We start from the raw sequence: 19,930 nt of genomic DNA, 5'->3' as shown, positions 1-19,930 counted from the left end.
GATCTAATTCTAATAACTATTAAAATTTAAAGTACATACAAAATGGACATTCACTTAATAAGATATTAATAACAAAAACCACTTTTTAAAGAGAAAACTACCCTTCTTTTCTTTAAAGGAAAACTACTTTTTCTTTTTTAAAAATTACTTTAGTTAATTTTGAAAATCAATTAGAAAATGATTTTTGTATGACGAAAAATTAAAATTTTGAAAATTGAGCAAATTTGTGATATTTATAATAATAATTTTTTTCTGAAATCATACCTGTGTTTTCAGCTAGACGGATCCTTCTTGTTCCCAGCTTTTAACCTAACGATCTTCTCTACTATTCTCATATCGTGAATTGCTTCGAGTGTGGGCTCGAACAAATTCTAATCAAACATAGAACTAAAAATTATTTATTTTACTTTTAGTAGGAAAACAAAATTCCCTCTTTAATAGAAACCAGTAGATTTGTTATTTCGAAAATAAAATTTATATTTAAAAAATAAATTCTCACTATTTTCAGGTAGAATAACAATATCTTAAAGTTGTTTGTTTAGATCAGTGCCATCTATTTATAGGAAAAAAAGTGAAACTCTCTCCTGTATCGGATCCAATGATAAACGCTTTTTAAACTTTTAACCCAACACTTTATAATTTAATCTATACCAATACATGTTTTTCTATTTTTCAAAATAAACATCATAAATTAATTCAAATAAATAAAATTTTCAATTAAATAATTTTCATCAATTCGATTCTAATTCTGTTAAAATCATGGTAATTTTACCGTAAAAGAATCTAAGATAAAATATATTTAATATTCCTACATTCAACAAATTCAAAATTACCAATTAATTTTATTTTATTTTCTAACTTCAATTAATTAATTAGTTAATTAATAATTCAAAAAACTAAAAATTAAATTTTTAAGTCATTTTCATTTAGTGAGAAAACCACATTCATTTCCGAATGTTTCTCATTTATCTAACTTTACCATTTCTATTAATTTATGTTCATTTGATTTAACATGCAATTCATTTCAAATTTTAACAAGCTAGTGGAGGGACCGATTAGACAGGGATTTTTACTATAATAATATGAAAAAAAAACTAAAATAGGATGCCCTTAAAATTATGTATGAAAATAGGCCATTGCAAGTGATGGAGGGTGGTGCATAGGCGGCACCACCCTCAAATCCAAACACTTTTCTGACAGTTGCAGGTTAAAAAAAAAGAATAGGACGAAAAAAAATAAAATAAGGGTGGAGGGTACCCCACAGGCGGCACCGATCATTGCTCTGCACCGATGGGACTGCTCACTGCCACCGACGGGACTACCCACTGCCTTTTCTTTTGTTTTATTATGTGTTTGGGGACCTTAAAATGGTCCCCAATTTCTTTGTGTGCGTGAGTGAAGAAGAAAGGGGGAAGGAGAAGAGAAAGAGAAGAGAAGAAGAAGAAGAAGAAGAAGAAGAAGAAGAAGGAGGAGGAGGCGTCATTGGTGAGGGAAGAAAAAAGAAAAAGAAAAAGAGAAAGAAAAAGAAAAAGAGAAGGAGAAGAACAAGAAGAGGGAGGGAAGGAAAAAAATGTAATATTTTTTTTAAGGAAATAATTTTTAATTGTTAATTTAAGGAAATAAATTATTTATATTAATTGTTAATGTTATTATTGTTGATTGATTTTGATTTAATTTTTAAATTTAATTTTTTGCAAGATATATTTTGGTTAAAAAGAGATATTAAGGTATGTTTGTATTTATTTTATTTTTTTATATATATTCATAATTTATTTTTAATTTTTATTGAAGTAAAAAATCCTATCTATGTTATGTACAAAAAATATTTTATTATTATTTTATTTAATTTATTTGGTAAGTATGTTTTAGGTTAATTAGATCTATATTTTATTAATTTTATTTGGCATGTTATATTTTGATTGCTTTTTTATTTTTTATGTGATGAGGTTTTTTTACAAAAATAGTATAAAAAATATTAAAAGAATAGCTTAATAGTATATTTTAAAATATATATTTTAAAAAATCCGAAAATAAAATAAAAAGGCCAAAATCAGAGTTTTTACTAAATTAATATAAATATACTAAAATAATACATATGAAACATTATGTACTAAAATAATATAAAAAATAAAATACGAAAATAGTATATTTTGAAAAATAAAATCCAAAAATAAAATAAAAATAAATGGCCAAAATCAGAGTTTTTTACTAAATTAATATAAAAAAACTAAAATAATACATTTGAAATATTATGTACTAAAATAATATAAAAAAATAAAATACGAAAATAGTATATTTTAAAAAATAAAATCCAAAAATAAAATTAAAAAATGGCCAAAATCACAGATTTTTACTAAATTAATATAAAAAACTAAAATAATACATGAAACATTATGTACTAAAATAATATAAAAAAATAAAATACGAAAATAGTATATTTTGAAAAATAAAATCCAAAAATAAAATAAAAATAAATGGCCAAAATCAGATTTTTTTACTAAATTAATATAAAAAAACTAAAATAATACATTTGAAATATTATGTACTAAAATAATATAAAAAAATAAAATACGAAAATAGTATATTTTAAAAAATAAAATCCAAAAATAAAATTAAAAAATGGCCAAAATCACAAATTTTTACTAAATTAATATAAAAAAACTAAAATAATACATGAAACATTATGTACTAAAATAATATAAAAAAATAAAATACGAAAATAGTATATTTTAAAAAATAAAATCCGAAAATAAAAATAAAAAAGGGTCAAAATCATAGTTTTTTTTCTAAATTAATATAAAAAAACTAAAATAATACATTTGAAACATTATGTACTAAAACAATAATAAAAAATAAAATCCGAAAATAAAATAAAAAATAAACGGCCAAAATTAGAGTTTTTTACTAAATTAATATAAAAAAACTAAAATAATACATTTGAAACATTATGTACTAAAATAATATAAAAAATAAAATACGAAAATAGTATATTTTAAAAAATAAAATCTGAAAATAAAATAAAAAAACAAACGGCCAAAATCAGAGTTTTTTTACTAAATTAATATAAAAAATACAAAAACAATACATTTGAAACATTATGTGCTAAAATAATATAAAAAATAAAATATGAAAATAATATATTTTAAAAAATAAAATTTGAAAATAAAATAAATACCAAAATATATTGAACTACATGCCGAGTATATTATATATATATTATAATTTAAAGCAAAATATTTTACTTATTATTATTTTAAAATAATAATAAAAATATTTGTATTTGAATTGGGTATATTTTTTTTTAATGTAGTATGGCAAAAAATATGCTGTCGGGAAAACGGTTTGATATTTTTTTTGTAATTAAAACCAATATATAAAATTTAGTTATTTTGACAAATATTTAAAATCCATCAAACATTGAAATTAATAACCGAAATTTATTTTGAAATTGAAGGTATGACAACGGCTTCATTGATTAAGAAAGGTCCTCACATAGCTGACACAGTTAATAAAACGGTAATATATTGTTATTTGTTACTCACGGGTTCCATTAAAAAAAGATTTATGTAATTTACGGAAATAAATTATGTTATTATAATTTTTTTCTGCAATTTAACATTGTCAGGAATCGTACCGCGTATTAAGGGGCCAGGTGAATGGTTTAGGATATTCCCCGGATGCATGACTGATGCCGTACTTAGAGCTAGCTGGATTCGGGTCAGCAGCATTGATCCGTACGTTTGATTTGCGGTACGATTTAATATCCGCATTGGTCGAGCGTTGGCGCCCAGAGACCCATACTTTTCATTTGCCGTGTGGGGAGTGCACTGTCACTCTTGAGGATGTTGCACTGCAACTTGGGCTCCCAATCGACGGGAATTTGGTAACGGGCGTAAGTGCGATAGTTGAGCTGGCTGCACTTTGTTATGGCCTCCTAGGAGCCTCACCCGGCGATGATGAGTCCAATATATCAGGTTTGAAATTTACATGGTTGAAAGTAAATTTTCAGCATTTACCAGATAATGCCACTGAAGAAGAGTTGGTGTGCGCAGCTCGAGCGTACATTATGCATATTATAGGGGGTGTATTGATGCCCGATGTGAACAACAACAGGGTTCATCTCATGTATTTACCTCTATTAACTGATTTCCATAATGTTAGCTAGTATAGCTGGGGCTCCGCAGTTCTGGCTATGTTGTATCGTGAGCTTTGTCGGACGACAAAGCCTCATGCTGCAGACATAGGCAGATGCCTTATATTGTTCCAGTCATGGGCTCTTTATCGGATGCCATTCTTGGCATCGGTTAGTCACCAGCCATACGTATATCCACTAGTTAACAGGTGATAAAATTTAACTTGTTATTAATTGATAGTTTCTTTATAATGATACTATTCTAACGATACTATATTTATTTGAAATTTGTTTTCGTAGATAGAGTACTTATCCGGGTACCGAGAGGTCGTACACTGTCCCGATATATCGTTTGTTGATTGAGCAACATGCCAGAGAAGGGGTAAGCTATTCCAATATTCGCGACATGTAATTATTTTATATATCTTACTCAAACCGTGTGAAATTTTAACCATGGTATTAATTGTGCAGTTTATTTGGATGCCATATCGTAGACTAGAAATTGTGGTCGTTGTATCATCTTCTGCCTACATTCACTCTCAATTGTGGTGTACTAACACACCAATTATCAGTTTTAATGTAGTCGAGTGGTACCATGGGGATCGAGTACTACGACAGTTTGGTTGCATCCAGTATATCCCGGATCCGCCAAAGGAGGTGGGGAAGGTTCACGGCATCAACAAGAAAGGGAAACATGGAATGCATTGGGGGGTTGTGCACCGGAGATATATTGCGGTGTGGGATAATCGAATGGGTCGAAGACATCGGATGGATATGTCTTCCGATTTGCAACCATCGCTAGAGTACATGCAATGGTACTTTAGTATGGGAAAGCCATATTTACTTCGTGCCCAGTCGACTGTAGTCCACTCGCACGTGCAGTGACCTGGGCATACGAGCCAGTGGCTGATATAGAGCCCGATCCACAGCTAGATCTCGAGCCCAAGTGAGAGGTAGAGCCTGAGGCACAGCTTGAGGCCGAGTCCGAGCAATCGCATTCACATTCGGCTGGTACTTCTTATCATCCGAATTTTCCAGACAACGACTATTTCCTGGGCTCGTCAAGAGGCAGATACCATTACGGGTTTGATATCTTTGGGTCGTCTCCATCGCAGCACATCACTTCTCTCGGCCTGTATCCCCTTCAGTACAGCACTAGCCTCGACCCATATCCACCGTAGTACTTCACTCCTCCTGGGATGTATCCGCTGCAGCATGACACTCCTCCCAGCTCAAGTTCATCGATGCCATTCGAGCCATATGATTTTTCTTCCATGTATCAGACACCCTCACCTGCGACTAAAGAGGATGTTGGTCATCGCGATCACCCATAACGTGAATGTCGACCTCCGAATAGGTATACCCCTAGGACCACACCATCTAACCATCAACTTTAGGGGGTTATTGGGTTTTGATATTAAAAATTTTGTATTTCTTTCTATAATTAGATTAATTGGAATTTTGAAAATTGTAACAAAATTTGACCATAACGTAAATTAGTTTAATTTGGACATGTTGAACATTAAAACACTAAAACTTAATAAACTTAGTCTTGTAATATAAATTAAATACATTACAACATTAATCTAATTGGAATAAACTTTGCAATATAATTTTTTTATATAAATTAAATACATTACAACATAGGCTCAATTCCTACCCGATCGTGACGATTGTCCATTATGATGTTTCACTGCAAGCATTTACTCTGATTATGACCAGCTAACCTGCATAATCCACAACGCTTACCATCAGATTTCTCTCTAATGTCCATCTCATTACGAATTCTGGATGATTGCGGATGACCTCTCGGATTCCTGCGTAGCCCTCTGTTTGGGACAAGCTCGAAAGTCGTTGGAGGCACCTCCCACGTAGACAAGTCAGGCAGGACGGGGAACTCATTTTCCCAGACATGTAACGTGCGCTCGAGTGTGTACACATCATCGACAAATTGTTCAACATTAAGGTTCACCTTAGCACACGCTGCCACGACATGCTCACATAGATAATGAAGTGTTTAGAACCTCCTGCAATCACACCGTCTGTTACGGAGATCAACTCTATAGGACCTAAGTGGTATATCGGTCGACGACCGATGGTCTCTGTAACACGAAATGTTTCATGGCATCGTGAATATATTTCTACATTCATCGACCTCACCATCCGACTGTTTGCAACCATTGCATCCCTGACATCTTCGACAAACACGTGTCCCGCCTCTATCTGGTTGACTTGTTGCTGACCCATTCTTGGCATCAAGGTTGCCAACCTATAAAATGTAGCCGAAAAGACAGATAAAATCGGAAGATGTCGTGTTTTCAACAACACAGCGTTGACCCCCTCCACTAAGTTTGTGGTTATTTGACCATAACGAAAGCCCTCATCAAAACTTTGAGCCCATTGCCACGGCTCTATAGTACCTAACCACTGTTGGAAAGATGTGTTCGTTTGACCCTCCATATCACTCTCAAGTCGAGCCATTCTTTGGCGAAAAATATGTGGCTCCAGCTCGTGCACTATATATGTATTAAGGAAAGATAAGTTACAGTATTGGCCTAAAGCATTAAAACATATGTTGAAAAGATGAGGTAATCATTTACCCATTTTCACAACTTGTCTCTTCCAGTCTGCATTCTTATAATATCGATGAAAGTTAGCCGCGATGTCCCGGATACAGTAAATAGATCTCCATGGTACACCGGAACGCCTAATGGCGGCACTTAATCCTTTCCCTCTATCGGAGATGATGCAAATATTATCGTTGCTAATAACATATCTCCGCAAGTTGGTAAGGAAGAATTCTCATGATTCCATGTTCTCCTTATCTACGATGACAAATGCTATCGGGAGCACGTTCCTGTTGTCGTCTTGAGCAACCGTAAGAAGTAAGATCTGTGTATATTTTCCATATAGCCAGGTCCTATCTACTTGTACAAATGGCTTGCAGTGGGGAAATACGCTCACACATGGATCAAACATCCAGAACATCAGATGGAAAATTCTTTTTCCTGGCTGTAATTGGTCATCCGGGCCGTAATACGGTCGTGTCTGTAACTCAATGATAGTCCTTAGTACGTACTCCCGCATAGTGGCTATCCATCCCTGTAACTTATTATACGATGCATCGAAATCCTCATACAATTGCTCCATTGCCATTTGTTTAGCTATCCACGCCTTTCGATATGATACTTGATACTGAAACCGTGCCTGCATTTCGGCAATCAGTACTGAAAATTTAATGGTTGGCATGTCCTTCACCATTGGCATGATAAACGTACAGATAGTTTTAGAATCAAGTTTTCCATGGTCTTCAGTCATACATATTGATGTGCATGTGTGAGGCCCAACAAATTTTCGTATCTCCCACATCTGCGATTTTTGAATAAATGCAGCTCGTACACGCCAATTACAGCCTTCCGCTGACTTTCAACACTCTCCAATATATAATATCGGTTTAGACACTGCAACTTTGTAATCCATTGATATATTCATGCTATACCGCTTAATAGCAAATACACACACTTCTTTACTTTCGAATCTCTGGCCTACCAATAACTTATCATGCTCAGAATTTACGGCCAGCCAGTGAGCAGGAAGTATTTCAGGGTACTCCGGGAACTCAGCTTCATGCGCCACATCGGGGTCTATGAGCGACATATGTGGCCCAGGGTTATTGTGTATCACAACACGTCGCATCTGGTTCCCCACTGAAGACGCGTTAATATTTCCATCGTCATTCACATCTTCATTGTCAATATCATCGGGGACATCGTCCACATCGGGATCACTATCACTATCGACCTCTTCATCACAAGGATCACTATTATCGTATCCATCATCACTAACCACATCAATATCGGGTGTAACATTAAGATTGATATTGATCCCACGTATAGTCGATTCACTATCAACATACAATATTGGAGCCGCTACACACGGTTCTTCAGTTGCATGTTCTTCACCATATGCAGTGAGATCTTCATTCTGCTCCATATCGGCTAATTCAACGAATAAGTGAATCGGTGAATTTTTGTCACTCCCATTCCCATAGTAAGGAGCTATCATTGTCTCCACGTCTTCGTCGTCTACAAGTTCCATTTCGGTTAATTTGATAGGATCTATCGAAACTGGAAACTTGTAGAAAAATTTTGAGATCCTTCTCCCACAATGTCTAACAATTTTTACGTTAATTCTTCCCTTCATATCATCCAACGAGACATTTCTATTAAATCTCATTGCTATTTGTTGCCGACATTCAAATATGCATCCAACGATTGTTGTTAAGATGATTCCATCGAAATAAACGCATACGAAAAACTGATTATCCATCTACAATACTCAATCTGTTAAAAAAATAAACAAAATTTCTCAAAACAATTTCGAACAATAAATAAATTACTTAAATACAAAATTAATTAATCAATATGCAATTTTTTTCATTCATAAGCCCATACTTTTTCAATTCTCATTTTGTACATGAACAACATTTATCTTTACATTTAACCACTTATATTAAGTTCTACATTTTCTTCCGTCTTCGATCCCGTATCTTCATTTGAGAAATTCTCTACAATCCAATTTAGAAATTCTTGATTCTCTTCATATTCATATTTTACAATCCAATTTGGAAATTCCTCGGAATCTTCTGCCTCTTCAATCTTTATAACTGGTATTGAATATATAAGTTCTCTTGGTAATTTCCTAACAACTAATTTATCCATCCATGGTTTGTCAAACACATTTTGCTTCCCAATTAACTTTCGTGAACCTATACTTTGTCTAGCTATTTTCCTTGCTCCATAAGATATTATAAACTTCGCGAAGTTTATAACTAGATTCCAATAGGTTCGTGGTATCGATGTCTTCCAAAGTTCGTCTAAAATGATTTGATGCCCCTGTTCTATTAATGTCCCTCTAAGGGTTAAGTATTGCACTTTATTTTTTCTAATCATTTCATGACCCATCCAAAACACTTTTTGCATCTTTTGATTTACGGTAATAAGGTGTTGAACAATGTCTTCTTCTGGTTTCATTCTGTAATCTTGCACTTCTCTCATCATCTTATCAACTTTCTCCCTCTGTGCTAAACTTATTATCTCATCAGACAATACCAAATATGTTGCTATTTCTAACAATATGTATAACAAAAATATTTTTAGTTGTTATCACTAATTAACAATTACTTTATAATAGTTTTACTAACATAAAAACTTTCAAATATATTTAAAAAATTTAAAACATAAAATTTACAATAAACACATAATTAATCTAAACACAAAACTTACTAACATTTCACAATAAACAAAATAAATTTTAAAACAAAACATAAAAGTAACACTAAACAAACTATATAATACTAACAAAATAATTTTTTCTTATCATAATCTATTTTATTTAAAAAATAACAACAAAAAAATTACCTTTTCTTTTCTTTCTTCTCCTTTCTTTCTATCTTCTTCTTTTGTAAATTTTTTTTTCCAATCTGGTAGAGTCGAATGGAGGGGGCAGGGTGAATATATACTAGAGGGGGTCAAAGTTGTGAGAAAGGCACCATTGGTGCCGCCTGTGGGGTACCCTCAATTAATATTTTATTATTTTTTTCGGCCTTTTTTTTTTCTTTTACCTGGAAATGTCAGAAGTGGCAGAAATTTGAGGGTGGTGCCGCCTATGCACCACCCTCCATCACTTGCAATGGCCTATTTTCATACATAATTTTAAGGGCATCCTATTTTGGTTTTTTTTCATATTATTATAGTAAAAATCCCGATTAGACATATATAATTAGGACTCAAATAATTTATAATTAAGTTTCAGGTTTTCGCCTATTAATTATAAACTTATTTAGTTATGAAGTCATTCCACTATAGTATCGTGATTGAGCTCTCTCTAATGACATACCATTATGAAAGTAACTTGATTAGTACTTGTCCAATGACCTTGTCATGACCTTGACAAAATATATATTTAATTTTAGTTAATATTATGCTTTATTTTTTATTATATTTGTTCATATTTTGAATTTCAGTTTATAATTTTATATTGATGTAATATAATGAATACTAATTTAATTATGTTTCATATAAATTTTATTAAACAAAAATATAATAAATAATTATATAAATTTTGAAATTTATATAAGATATTAATATAAATTATAAGAAAATTTACAATGTTAATAAGATAATCATCTTTATCATACAATTATAATTAAACACTTGAGTTTGAAATTATGATAACTCATAAGTAACAATTAAGTCAACGTAAAATTTTGTTGAAATGAGGGGTATTTGTTTTGTAAATAAAAATTGTGGTTAAATTAGTGTTTGGAATTATGGTTACAGTTTCAATCATAAAATTAAAAGTGCAAAAATAATAAAAAGAAAGTCGAGATTGTTTACGTAGTTCGACTTTAATTTACGTTTATCGGGTTTTGTCCAAAGCAATGATCCACTATCTTTCTCATAGTACAACTAATGATTTAAGTCCTAACACTAGTCTAACTCTCACAAATTTAGCAACCTCACCATTGTATAAATACTAGATCACTCTCCCACTAAGTTTCCCCCTTGAAAGCTTAGTTTTACAATTCAAGAGACTCTTTTAATTGCTTAAAAAAAAAACAATGCACCACATAAAATAGTTCCTTACTTGAATCAATTTGTGTTGTATCAAGCTCTTAATCTTTTGGTTACTTTCTCATTCTCTCAAATAACCTAGGCAAAACTTAAGTTTATACAATACTTAAGTTTTCTTTACATAATAGTTAAATCTAACCCTATGGCATGCCAACTATATCTAACTTTGCCCGAATAGTTAATAGGATACCAATGATCCAATTACATGTTATAACCAATTCACATATATATCATATCATATCATATCATATCATATCATATCATATCATATCATATCATATCATATCATATCTTATCATATCATATCATATCATATCATATCTCATTTCATTTCATCATCAATTCACATAATATGCCATTATCAATTTCATATCATGTTCATTTATGTTAAGCGTATTTCAATTCAATTAATCTCAACACATTATCATTCAACATGAAACAATTCATATGACAAACATAAGCTTACCTCGATGATTAATCATGCAACCAACACGTATATGCATAAAAATATAATGATATCGAATTACAAAAGTACAAATTGAATTTCCAGCAACTCGCCTCTGATTCTCGACTTTTCCTTCTCTCACGATAGCCCGATGTCATCTTAGCTATGTTCGATAATTTAATAGTAAAAATAGTATTAATTTACACCCAATTTATATCCAAATACATAGCCACTTTTATTTTTTATTTTATCCAATTTAGTCCCTATACCCGGGATACACAATTTTTCGATATCTAACATCATGTCAAAATTCGATTTCACATATTTCTATTAGGGGACCCTTTATTTTATATTCATAGTATAATGTCATGATAATTTCCAATTTATTCAATTTAGTCCCTAATGTTACAGATCTATCTAACAAGTCAATTTACTTTTTAATTTAGTCCTTATCATCATCTAAGCCTATTAACTATCATATCCTTCAAATTAAGCCCCCAATAATCAATTTCTCTTTAACGGTAACTTGCTAAAAACTTAACAATTGAACAAATTAATAAATGAGATAGCTAAATCAAGCCTCCATAATCATAAATCTACAAAAATTATAAGGAAAAGACTTGATTACGTTAATCAACTGTTGGCCAAATGTTTGAATGAACTAAAAGCTTTCTTTCTTTATTTTTCTATAGCATGGACAGTTGGAACTGTTGAGTATGACTCCTATTTCAGTCAAATTTGAGAAATAATCTTCCGGTTAAACTCCGTTTATTTGTTTCAATCAAACTTTGATTAGTCTAGATTATTTTATTATTAATTGACCTAGAAATTTAGCCTATAAATAGACTTTTTACAACTTTAGAAAATACAACCATTAGAGATTGGAACTCATAACACTTTTGGAGAATTTTTGTGCTTACGTTTTTCGGGTTTTAGGGTTTAGTTTTTATCTCCATCTTTGTACTCTTCATTCTTTGCCATTATAGTAAAATTATATTTACCCGTGATTTTTTATCCTCTTTGGAGGGGTTTTTCCATGTTAAATTTGTGTGTTCAATTTCTCAATTTCTTCCGCTAATTTTACTTGTTTGTTGCTTAATCGAGTCGATCCCTAACAAGTGGATCCTAGATTCGGGATGTTCTTTCCACATGTGTCCCAATAGAAAATGGTTCTCCACATACAGTTCGGTTGAAGGTGGAGTTGTGTGCATGAGAAATGATTCATCTAGTAAGGTAATTGGTATTGGTACTGTTAAAATTAGGATACACGATGGGACTTTTAGGACAGTCTTAGATGTCATGTATGTACCTAATTTATGAAAGAATCTCATCTCCTTGAGTATTTTAGACTTGAAAGGATGTAGAATCAACATCGAGTCGAGCGACATTAAGGTATCTCGTGGAGCTCTAATTTTGTTAAAAGGTAAAAGGACCAACAATTTTTATATTCTAGAAGGTTCTATAGTGACTAGTGAAATTGGACGTCCTTCGTCCGTTACGAGTCAAATTCAACTCGTTTGGAGCAAAGACAACTTGGTCATAGGAGGGAAAAATGTACGACCGTTTCGTTGAAGAGAGGATCTCTTTTGGATGTAGGTTTTGAAAAGTTAGGGAATTGTGTTTGTGAAAATCAAACTCGGGTTACTTTTGATTTGGTAGTGTACAAGTCGAAGACTAGAAGTCTTCCAATTTTTAAGCATAAATTCGACTTAGTTAATTCTCTTCATAGTTTAAGATAGGCCTGTGGCGGGCTTTGGCAAAGATGGTGTTGTGAAAATATGAGTCAATGTGGAGATTTGTTGAGTATGACTCTTATTTTAGTCAGATTTGAGAAATAATCTTCTAGTTAAACTTTATTTATTTGTTTCAATCAAACTCTGATTAGATTAAATTATTTTATTATTATTTGAGCTATGAATTTAGCCTATAAATAAGCTCTTTTACAATCTTAGACAATACACCCATTAGAGATTAGAACTCATAACACTTCTGGATAATTTTTGTGTTTACGTTTTTTAGGTTCTTTTTTTTTTGGGTTTCAGGGCTTAATTTTTATCTCCTTCTTTGAACTCTTCGTTCTTTTATCGTTATAGTAAAATTATCTTTACCCGTGGTTTTTATCCTCTTTGGAGGGGTTTTTCCACATTAAATTTGTGTTCAATTTTTTAATTTTTTTCGCTATTTTTACTTATTCGTTGCTTAATCAGGTTGATCCCCAACAGAAACAAACGGAGATGATGAAAATCTTCCACCCAATTTAGTTTATATACTTAGATTAATATTAGCTTAGTTTAATTAACCATATTTAATTAGTTAATTAAGAAATGATTATGTATATTTTAATAATAAATTAAACAAAGTGGAATTAACCATCATCATCTCCTAACTCATATCAAATAATGGTTAAATAACTATTTTGATCCTTTGGATAATTGCTAAATAGGTCCTCAAGTCTTTTCTAATTTAAAACTCAATAGCGATTGGACTTTTACAATTTAATCCTTGAATTTTAATTAACCAATTTTTCTGTTAAATTACTTAACCAAACTTTAATATATTTTCATAATAACTTCATTAATCTTTATATTTCATCCTTGTGAACTCGGTTTGCAGAAATAAGGTTCTGAAACCATATTTTTGACATAACTTAAAATCGGGTCGTTACATTATGGGTTACGAGCTTGATGGTAGCCTCAATGCTATTTCAACACCAACTAGCAATATTCAATGGTAATCACTTGATAGTGGAGGCTATGATACCAATTGTTGGGGACACTAGGTTATATCTCACACAAATGGAACTTCAAATCTGAACAACAATACTAAACTAGGACACCAAAGCCAAATTGAAGCTACCGAAATGAAACGAATTAACCTGACAAATTACTACTAAATATTAAGATGCAATAAAAAATCAAGTGATACAAATAATAAAGGAGAGAACACACCAAAGTAAAGACGCTTGGCACCTTACTTATGTCCTCAAATACTAACACCGAATAATAACTTTACTATCAACAAAAACACAAATTACAAACTAATCAAACCTTAATTAAAAGGATTGCCCAAATATATACCAAAGTATTCTAATGAAAGTAGGAGAGAACAAATGGTTGGGGATAATTCAAATGTTGGCTTAATGCCTTCTTATATACTATATGTGAGGCCACATATTTTCTCTCATTTTTATGTAGGATTTATGTGAGCCAATAATCAACAAATACGTAATTTTCATATGTATCTAGTTGTAATAAAATTTCTAAAATAGATAAAAAGAAAAACAAACTCAGACAAAAAAACTCAATTATAATTATCGTAACTTATTAATGTCCTCGAAAATTGATCAAGTAGTGCAACTAATTTTATTTAGTTCATGTATTGGCAGAGAAATTGTCTATTATATCAACTTATAATACTGGATATATACGAAGCTTTCATGGCAATACCACATAAGCCACCTTGCTTATTCACATTCCTTTGAATCCTCATGTACCCGTTTTCACCCCAAGCTTTTCCCCATGAATTCTTAACCACCCAATAGTCTAAACCTTCAATACTTGTCCCATATCCAACAATGGTGACTGCATGGGTGAAAGAATTTCCACAATCTCATGTAATCACTCCACCATTGTAAAACTGAAAGTCTCGTCCATGGCCTTCAAGTGCAACCGGGACCGGTTGATTTGCGACGACCTTAAGCAGCGCTTGTTCGTCGTTTATAGGCACCATTTGATAGCCTTTGATTATGACGTCAACTTTGTTTATCTGTTTCTCAGTGTCGCAAGTTTCTTGCATTGATTGATATGGGTAGCCTTCTTCGGTGGTTATTCCTTGGTTTTGGATAATGTAGTCGAAAGCATTCATCATCCATCCTCCATTGCACCCTCGGTTTCCTCCATTTGTGCTGCAATCCAACAGTTGTTGCTCAGATAATGAGATTAATTTACCAGTTTTGATTTGGATTATCCCTTCAATGTCTGCCACTGCTGAAAATGCCCAACAACATGCTACAAAAGTAAACCAACAATAACCCTTTGTTAATAAGTATGTATACTAACATTAGGTTTTTTTTTTTCAATCAATCGAGCAACCTATCATTTCAACAGAGAGATTTGATTTTTCTTAAAAATATATTGAAAGGTATAGTTTTTATATTAGACAGATAGTTTAACAATTTAATATACTCAAAATTTGAAGCACAGAATTTGAAATACGATGATCTAATTAAGCAAATATAATAAATACTTTGCAAGTGTGTAAACTGGGACTTACAACATTCACCCTGAGACTTAATGGGAGTGACGGTACCTTTCTCCCTCCAATCGATGCTCGTCGGAACATCTGAGAAGCTTTCATACATAAATGATGTTGATTGGGACACAGTGGAATTGTCCCCCATCTTGTATCCAGTGTGAGATACAATAAATTCATCATGTGTCATATCTGCAAATTTATTGGGACTTAACTTAAAACTTTTATTTTTGCCATTGTTAAAACTCTCAATATATTTCAAGTTGTCCTTAAATATATTAAGACGTTTTTCCTTCTCTAATTTGCTCTCATATTTTCGACTGTAATCAACTATCCATCGCTCATGTTTGTCAACAATGGCGCTTTCATAAATTGTTCGAGACATGACAAGAGACAATGTAAACGTCCAAAAATTTAAAAACAAAACGCCATGGATTAAACTCATCATCGTTTAGCAGTATATGCAGAGGCACAGCACTAATTTAAGGTTTTTATTTTTCTTTGCTAATTGCTAAACTTTGAAGAATTAGCACATGCTTGTGTGCATATATATGAAATATCTACATAAAATGCTAATGAAGTCAAATTTTTAAATAAAATTTGAAACTTTTCTATAAGAAAAAGAGTCAGTTTTTTAAAGAAAATTTTACTTATATGTTAGCAAAATCCAAAATTGACATTTTTCAAAATCACATGCTGAGAAAGAAATAAAAAATCAAAATAATGTAATTTGAATCTCTTAATTATTTTAGTAAGTTTAATTCATTCAATCTTAATTGAAGCAATATGCTAATTACTGCTACAGATTTCCATTTTTAAAATTTTAATCAGTTTGATATTATTAAAATAGTAGCATTTAAATTTGAATTTTTAAAAAAAATACATATTCATATTAAATGTCGAAACAATGGAAATTCACAAAATAATTAAAAGAAATAAATTATTATATTTAAACTCTAAGGTCTTTAGTGCAAGTTTCTTTGACACTCACAATACTTGATTGGTGGCACCAATTGAGCAAAATCATTAATAGTAGTAATTAATCCTTTTATTATAAGTGTTTGACCTGGAGGTAAATTATTGGTTATGAAGGGTTAGTTTGGCAATGCTTTTGAGAAGTACTTTTGAAAAGTGTTGTGGAAAAATGTTTTTTAGAAGTACTTTTAAAATGTTTAGTTTAAAATTTGAGTGTTTAGCATTGTTGTCAAAAAATACTTTTGAGAAATAAAATGTCCATTTTAGACATGTTATTATTAAGTAACAAATATGCATTTAAATAAAATTTAAATTAGTTAATATTATTATATTTTAGTAAGAATATAAAAAAATATTATAACTTGTTAAAATTTTAATATATGAAATATAAATTTTAAATATTTTTAAGTAATAAATATTAATTATTTATAAAATATAATTAGAATATATAAACTATATTTTAAATATTTAAATATAACCATTAAATATTTGTAATTAGTATTTTAAAAAATATTTTTTTATTTTTAATTAATGATTTTAATACATTTGTAATTAAACACGAAGAAAAAAAAGGGAAAGTACTATATTATTGGAGGGGTGAAAAAGTAATTAAGCACTAAAAGAGCTTTTGGAAGAGGAAAAGCTAAAATTTTAACTTCTCCTTTTCAAAAGTGCTTTTAAAAAACACTTCTGAAAAACTAAAAATTCCAGCCAAAGGTAACTTGTTCTGCACAGCTTTTCTTCTAAAAGTGCTTTTAAAGCCAGAAGTGCTTTTTTTAAGCACAGAGGAACAAGCCCGAAATATACTCAATTTTATAATTAAAAATTGAATCCTGATCACATAAAAAAAAGATGACGTAAACAATCATCATAACATGTCTTTTGATTTTTCATGTGATTTATTTATTTTTGAAGGATCCATTAAAATTAGATTTGGTAACTTATCATACAAGGCGTGATTATTTTTTCATAATAAAAATCTTTTGATTGAGGGAAAATATTGATTAATTATTATTGTTATCTATAATATAATAATTTTTTTAATAAATTTAGTGTCATAAATTAACTTGATACTAATTCGAATTACAACTAATTTATCTAGAGAAATTATTTAATAAAATATTTTTAATAAAATAATAAATATTATTATAATGGTGTCTTTCTCTTTTATTATTTTTGAGTTAATAGTTAGTACATTATTAATGGAAATTTTCAATTTTATAAGTAGGATTCAAATACCGCTACGTGTTCAATTTTTTTTTTAAAATAACTTTTTATATTTTAAACCCTAAAATAAACATGTGTCATCCTTTAAAACCTACTTATAGAATTAAAAAAAATACCTATAATGTGTGAAATATTATTTTAATATTTTAAAATAAAACAATTAAAAACCCCAACTTAAAAAGAAAACCCTCAAATGTCAAAGGGTTGAACTTAGAATTAAGGTTTGTCTGATAAACAATATCAAGTATACTTAGAACCAAGTTGACGAAAATTCTAACCCACACGATACTCTATGACTTAATTGGCGCAGCAAATAGTGACAAAGCTGGATTTGCGCTCATTTTTTCCTTTACTTATTTGGCGCAGCAAATAGTAGACTAATGCTAGTCATGGGGAAATTATATTCTTGGAACTTTCTTCGTCACATCATTTATAGTTTTTCAAGTCATATGTAAACTTCAACTAATTTTCTGAATCATTACTATCTAGCTGGTCATTCAATTTTTAGAGTATTTTTATTTTGGTCACTCAAAAATAAAATTATTGCAATTTTATCACTCAATTTTTAAGGTACTTTTATTTTAGTCATCCACCCATTAAATTTCTAACTATAGTTAACTTGTACAAGTCATATCATGTTCACATTTTTATTTTGATCACCCAAAAATTGTTGGACAAACACGTTAGCGAACAAATATAAATATAAATAATTATATTAAATAAAAGATCTGAACAAGTAATATAAATAGATGTTTATATTTATGTAAAAAATCAAAATTATATAAAATAAATTGAATAAATATTTATATTTAAAATATCAGATACGAAAAGCCAATTAAGTAAACAAGATTATGAAAACTAGAAATCGAATAAGAGAATCAAGTTTTACTAGATGTTGAGGCCTATAATTACAATTTCTTTAAGACAGATTCGGTCGCTCCTATGGTACTTGGAGAAATGTTAGTTGACTATCTCACAGGATACAACAACAAGATGATTGAAGCAGCAACACCTCTGCAGTGATTAACGAACAAACCTTGCCTTCCTCTATCACGAAATCGTATGAAAGTATGGAGAGAAAAGAGAAGAATTTTCGAGAGCAAAATAATTTTTTTTGTGTGTGCGTAAAAATTCTTCAGCTTTTATAGGTATTCAATATAGAAGAATTTTGGAAATTTCCATAAATAAAGATACAAATCTTAATTAAAGGAGCCTTTAAATCAATTCGAATAAAATCAAATCAAATTGATTGGAATCATATCAAATCAAGATATATGTCTTTCTAAAATAGGTTCTGTATAATATATGTTGAAAAAAAAATTCGTTTTGGGCTGTAAAATATTCGCAAGCCTTATCGTTTCGAACATTCCACGTCGCCCATGTTGTGTGGGTGTGTCCAAACTCCAATGGGTTTGGATCTACACCCCCTGTAAAAGAAGGAAAAATTTCAAGCTTAGTCATTCAATAATTTTTCAAGTGTGTTCTCATATATATATATCTCACACTTGGTATTTAACCAATGTGGGATCTAAGCTTTTCTTTTATTAGCAAATATTCACAAGTAGCTTACTTTATGTATCAATTTCTTATTCATCACTTAATCATTTTGAGCATATGATAGATATACTATTGCAAATGCCTCATGGAGTAAAATATAAAATCATAATTTTATGATTCAACTCTCCACTTTTGGCAATCGAGAATATGCCTTAAAGTTTCCAAAAAAAATTACATTTTTCCAAAAAATATTTTTTTTGAAAAATTGATCGGGGTAAAAAAATTAAGGATTAAAGTGAAAAGGCGATAGAAAATAAAATAATGTTTTAAAAACTGTCAAATTATACTTGTTTACCACATTGTTGAAAGTTCTAATTTTTTTTTCAATATTGAAAGTTTAAATTTCAAAACATAAAAATCAATTAAATAAGTTACTGAAAACTTTTTATCCCTTGATAATGTCAACCGATTTGTTACTATAACATTGAATTAATTAATTTAGTCTCATTTTAAATATTATATTTTATTTTATGTTTTCAAATTAAAATCAACTTAGATAAATTATTTTTAATAATTGTAAATGAAACATAATTTTTTTATTATATGATCTCGAATCTTTCCTACTAAGCTAAAAACAAATAAAAATATTTACAATTAATTAATTTTATATTTCATTTTATATTTCATACTAAACAAAATCCAAAATTTTTCATCACTTCTTTACCCAAACAAAGAACAAGTAATTAATTTAATTAACTGCAATGAATT

General features: G+C 30.2%; 1 protein-coding gene across 1 annotated transcript; it reads right to left on the bottom strand.

The window, feature by feature from the left end:
- Positions 1-14,821: 14,821 nt before the first annotated feature.
- Positions 14,822-15,653, bottom strand: LOC107902411 (senescence-specific cysteine protease SAG12-like). Its single transcript, XM_041111167.1, has 2 exons — positions 15,485-15,653; positions 14,822-15,219 (listed from the first exon to the last, which is right to left on the bottom strand). Exons 1-2 carry the CDS (start codon positions 15,651-15,653, stop codon positions 14,822-14,824), a joined length of 567 nt encoding a protein of 188 aa, XP_040967101.1.
- Positions 15,654-19,930: the final 4,277 nt, after the last annotated feature.

This window comes from Gossypium hirsutum, chromosome A04 (genome assembly GCF_007990345.1).
Source record: "Gossypium hirsutum isolate 1008001.06 chromosome A04, Gossypium_hirsutum_v2.1, whole genome shotgun sequence".
Lineage (NCBI taxonomy): Eukaryota > Viridiplantae > Streptophyta > Magnoliopsida > Malvales > Malvaceae > Gossypium > Gossypium hirsutum.
Note: the sequence above shows the minus strand (reverse complement) of the source record. Positions and strands in the feature narration are given on the sequence as shown.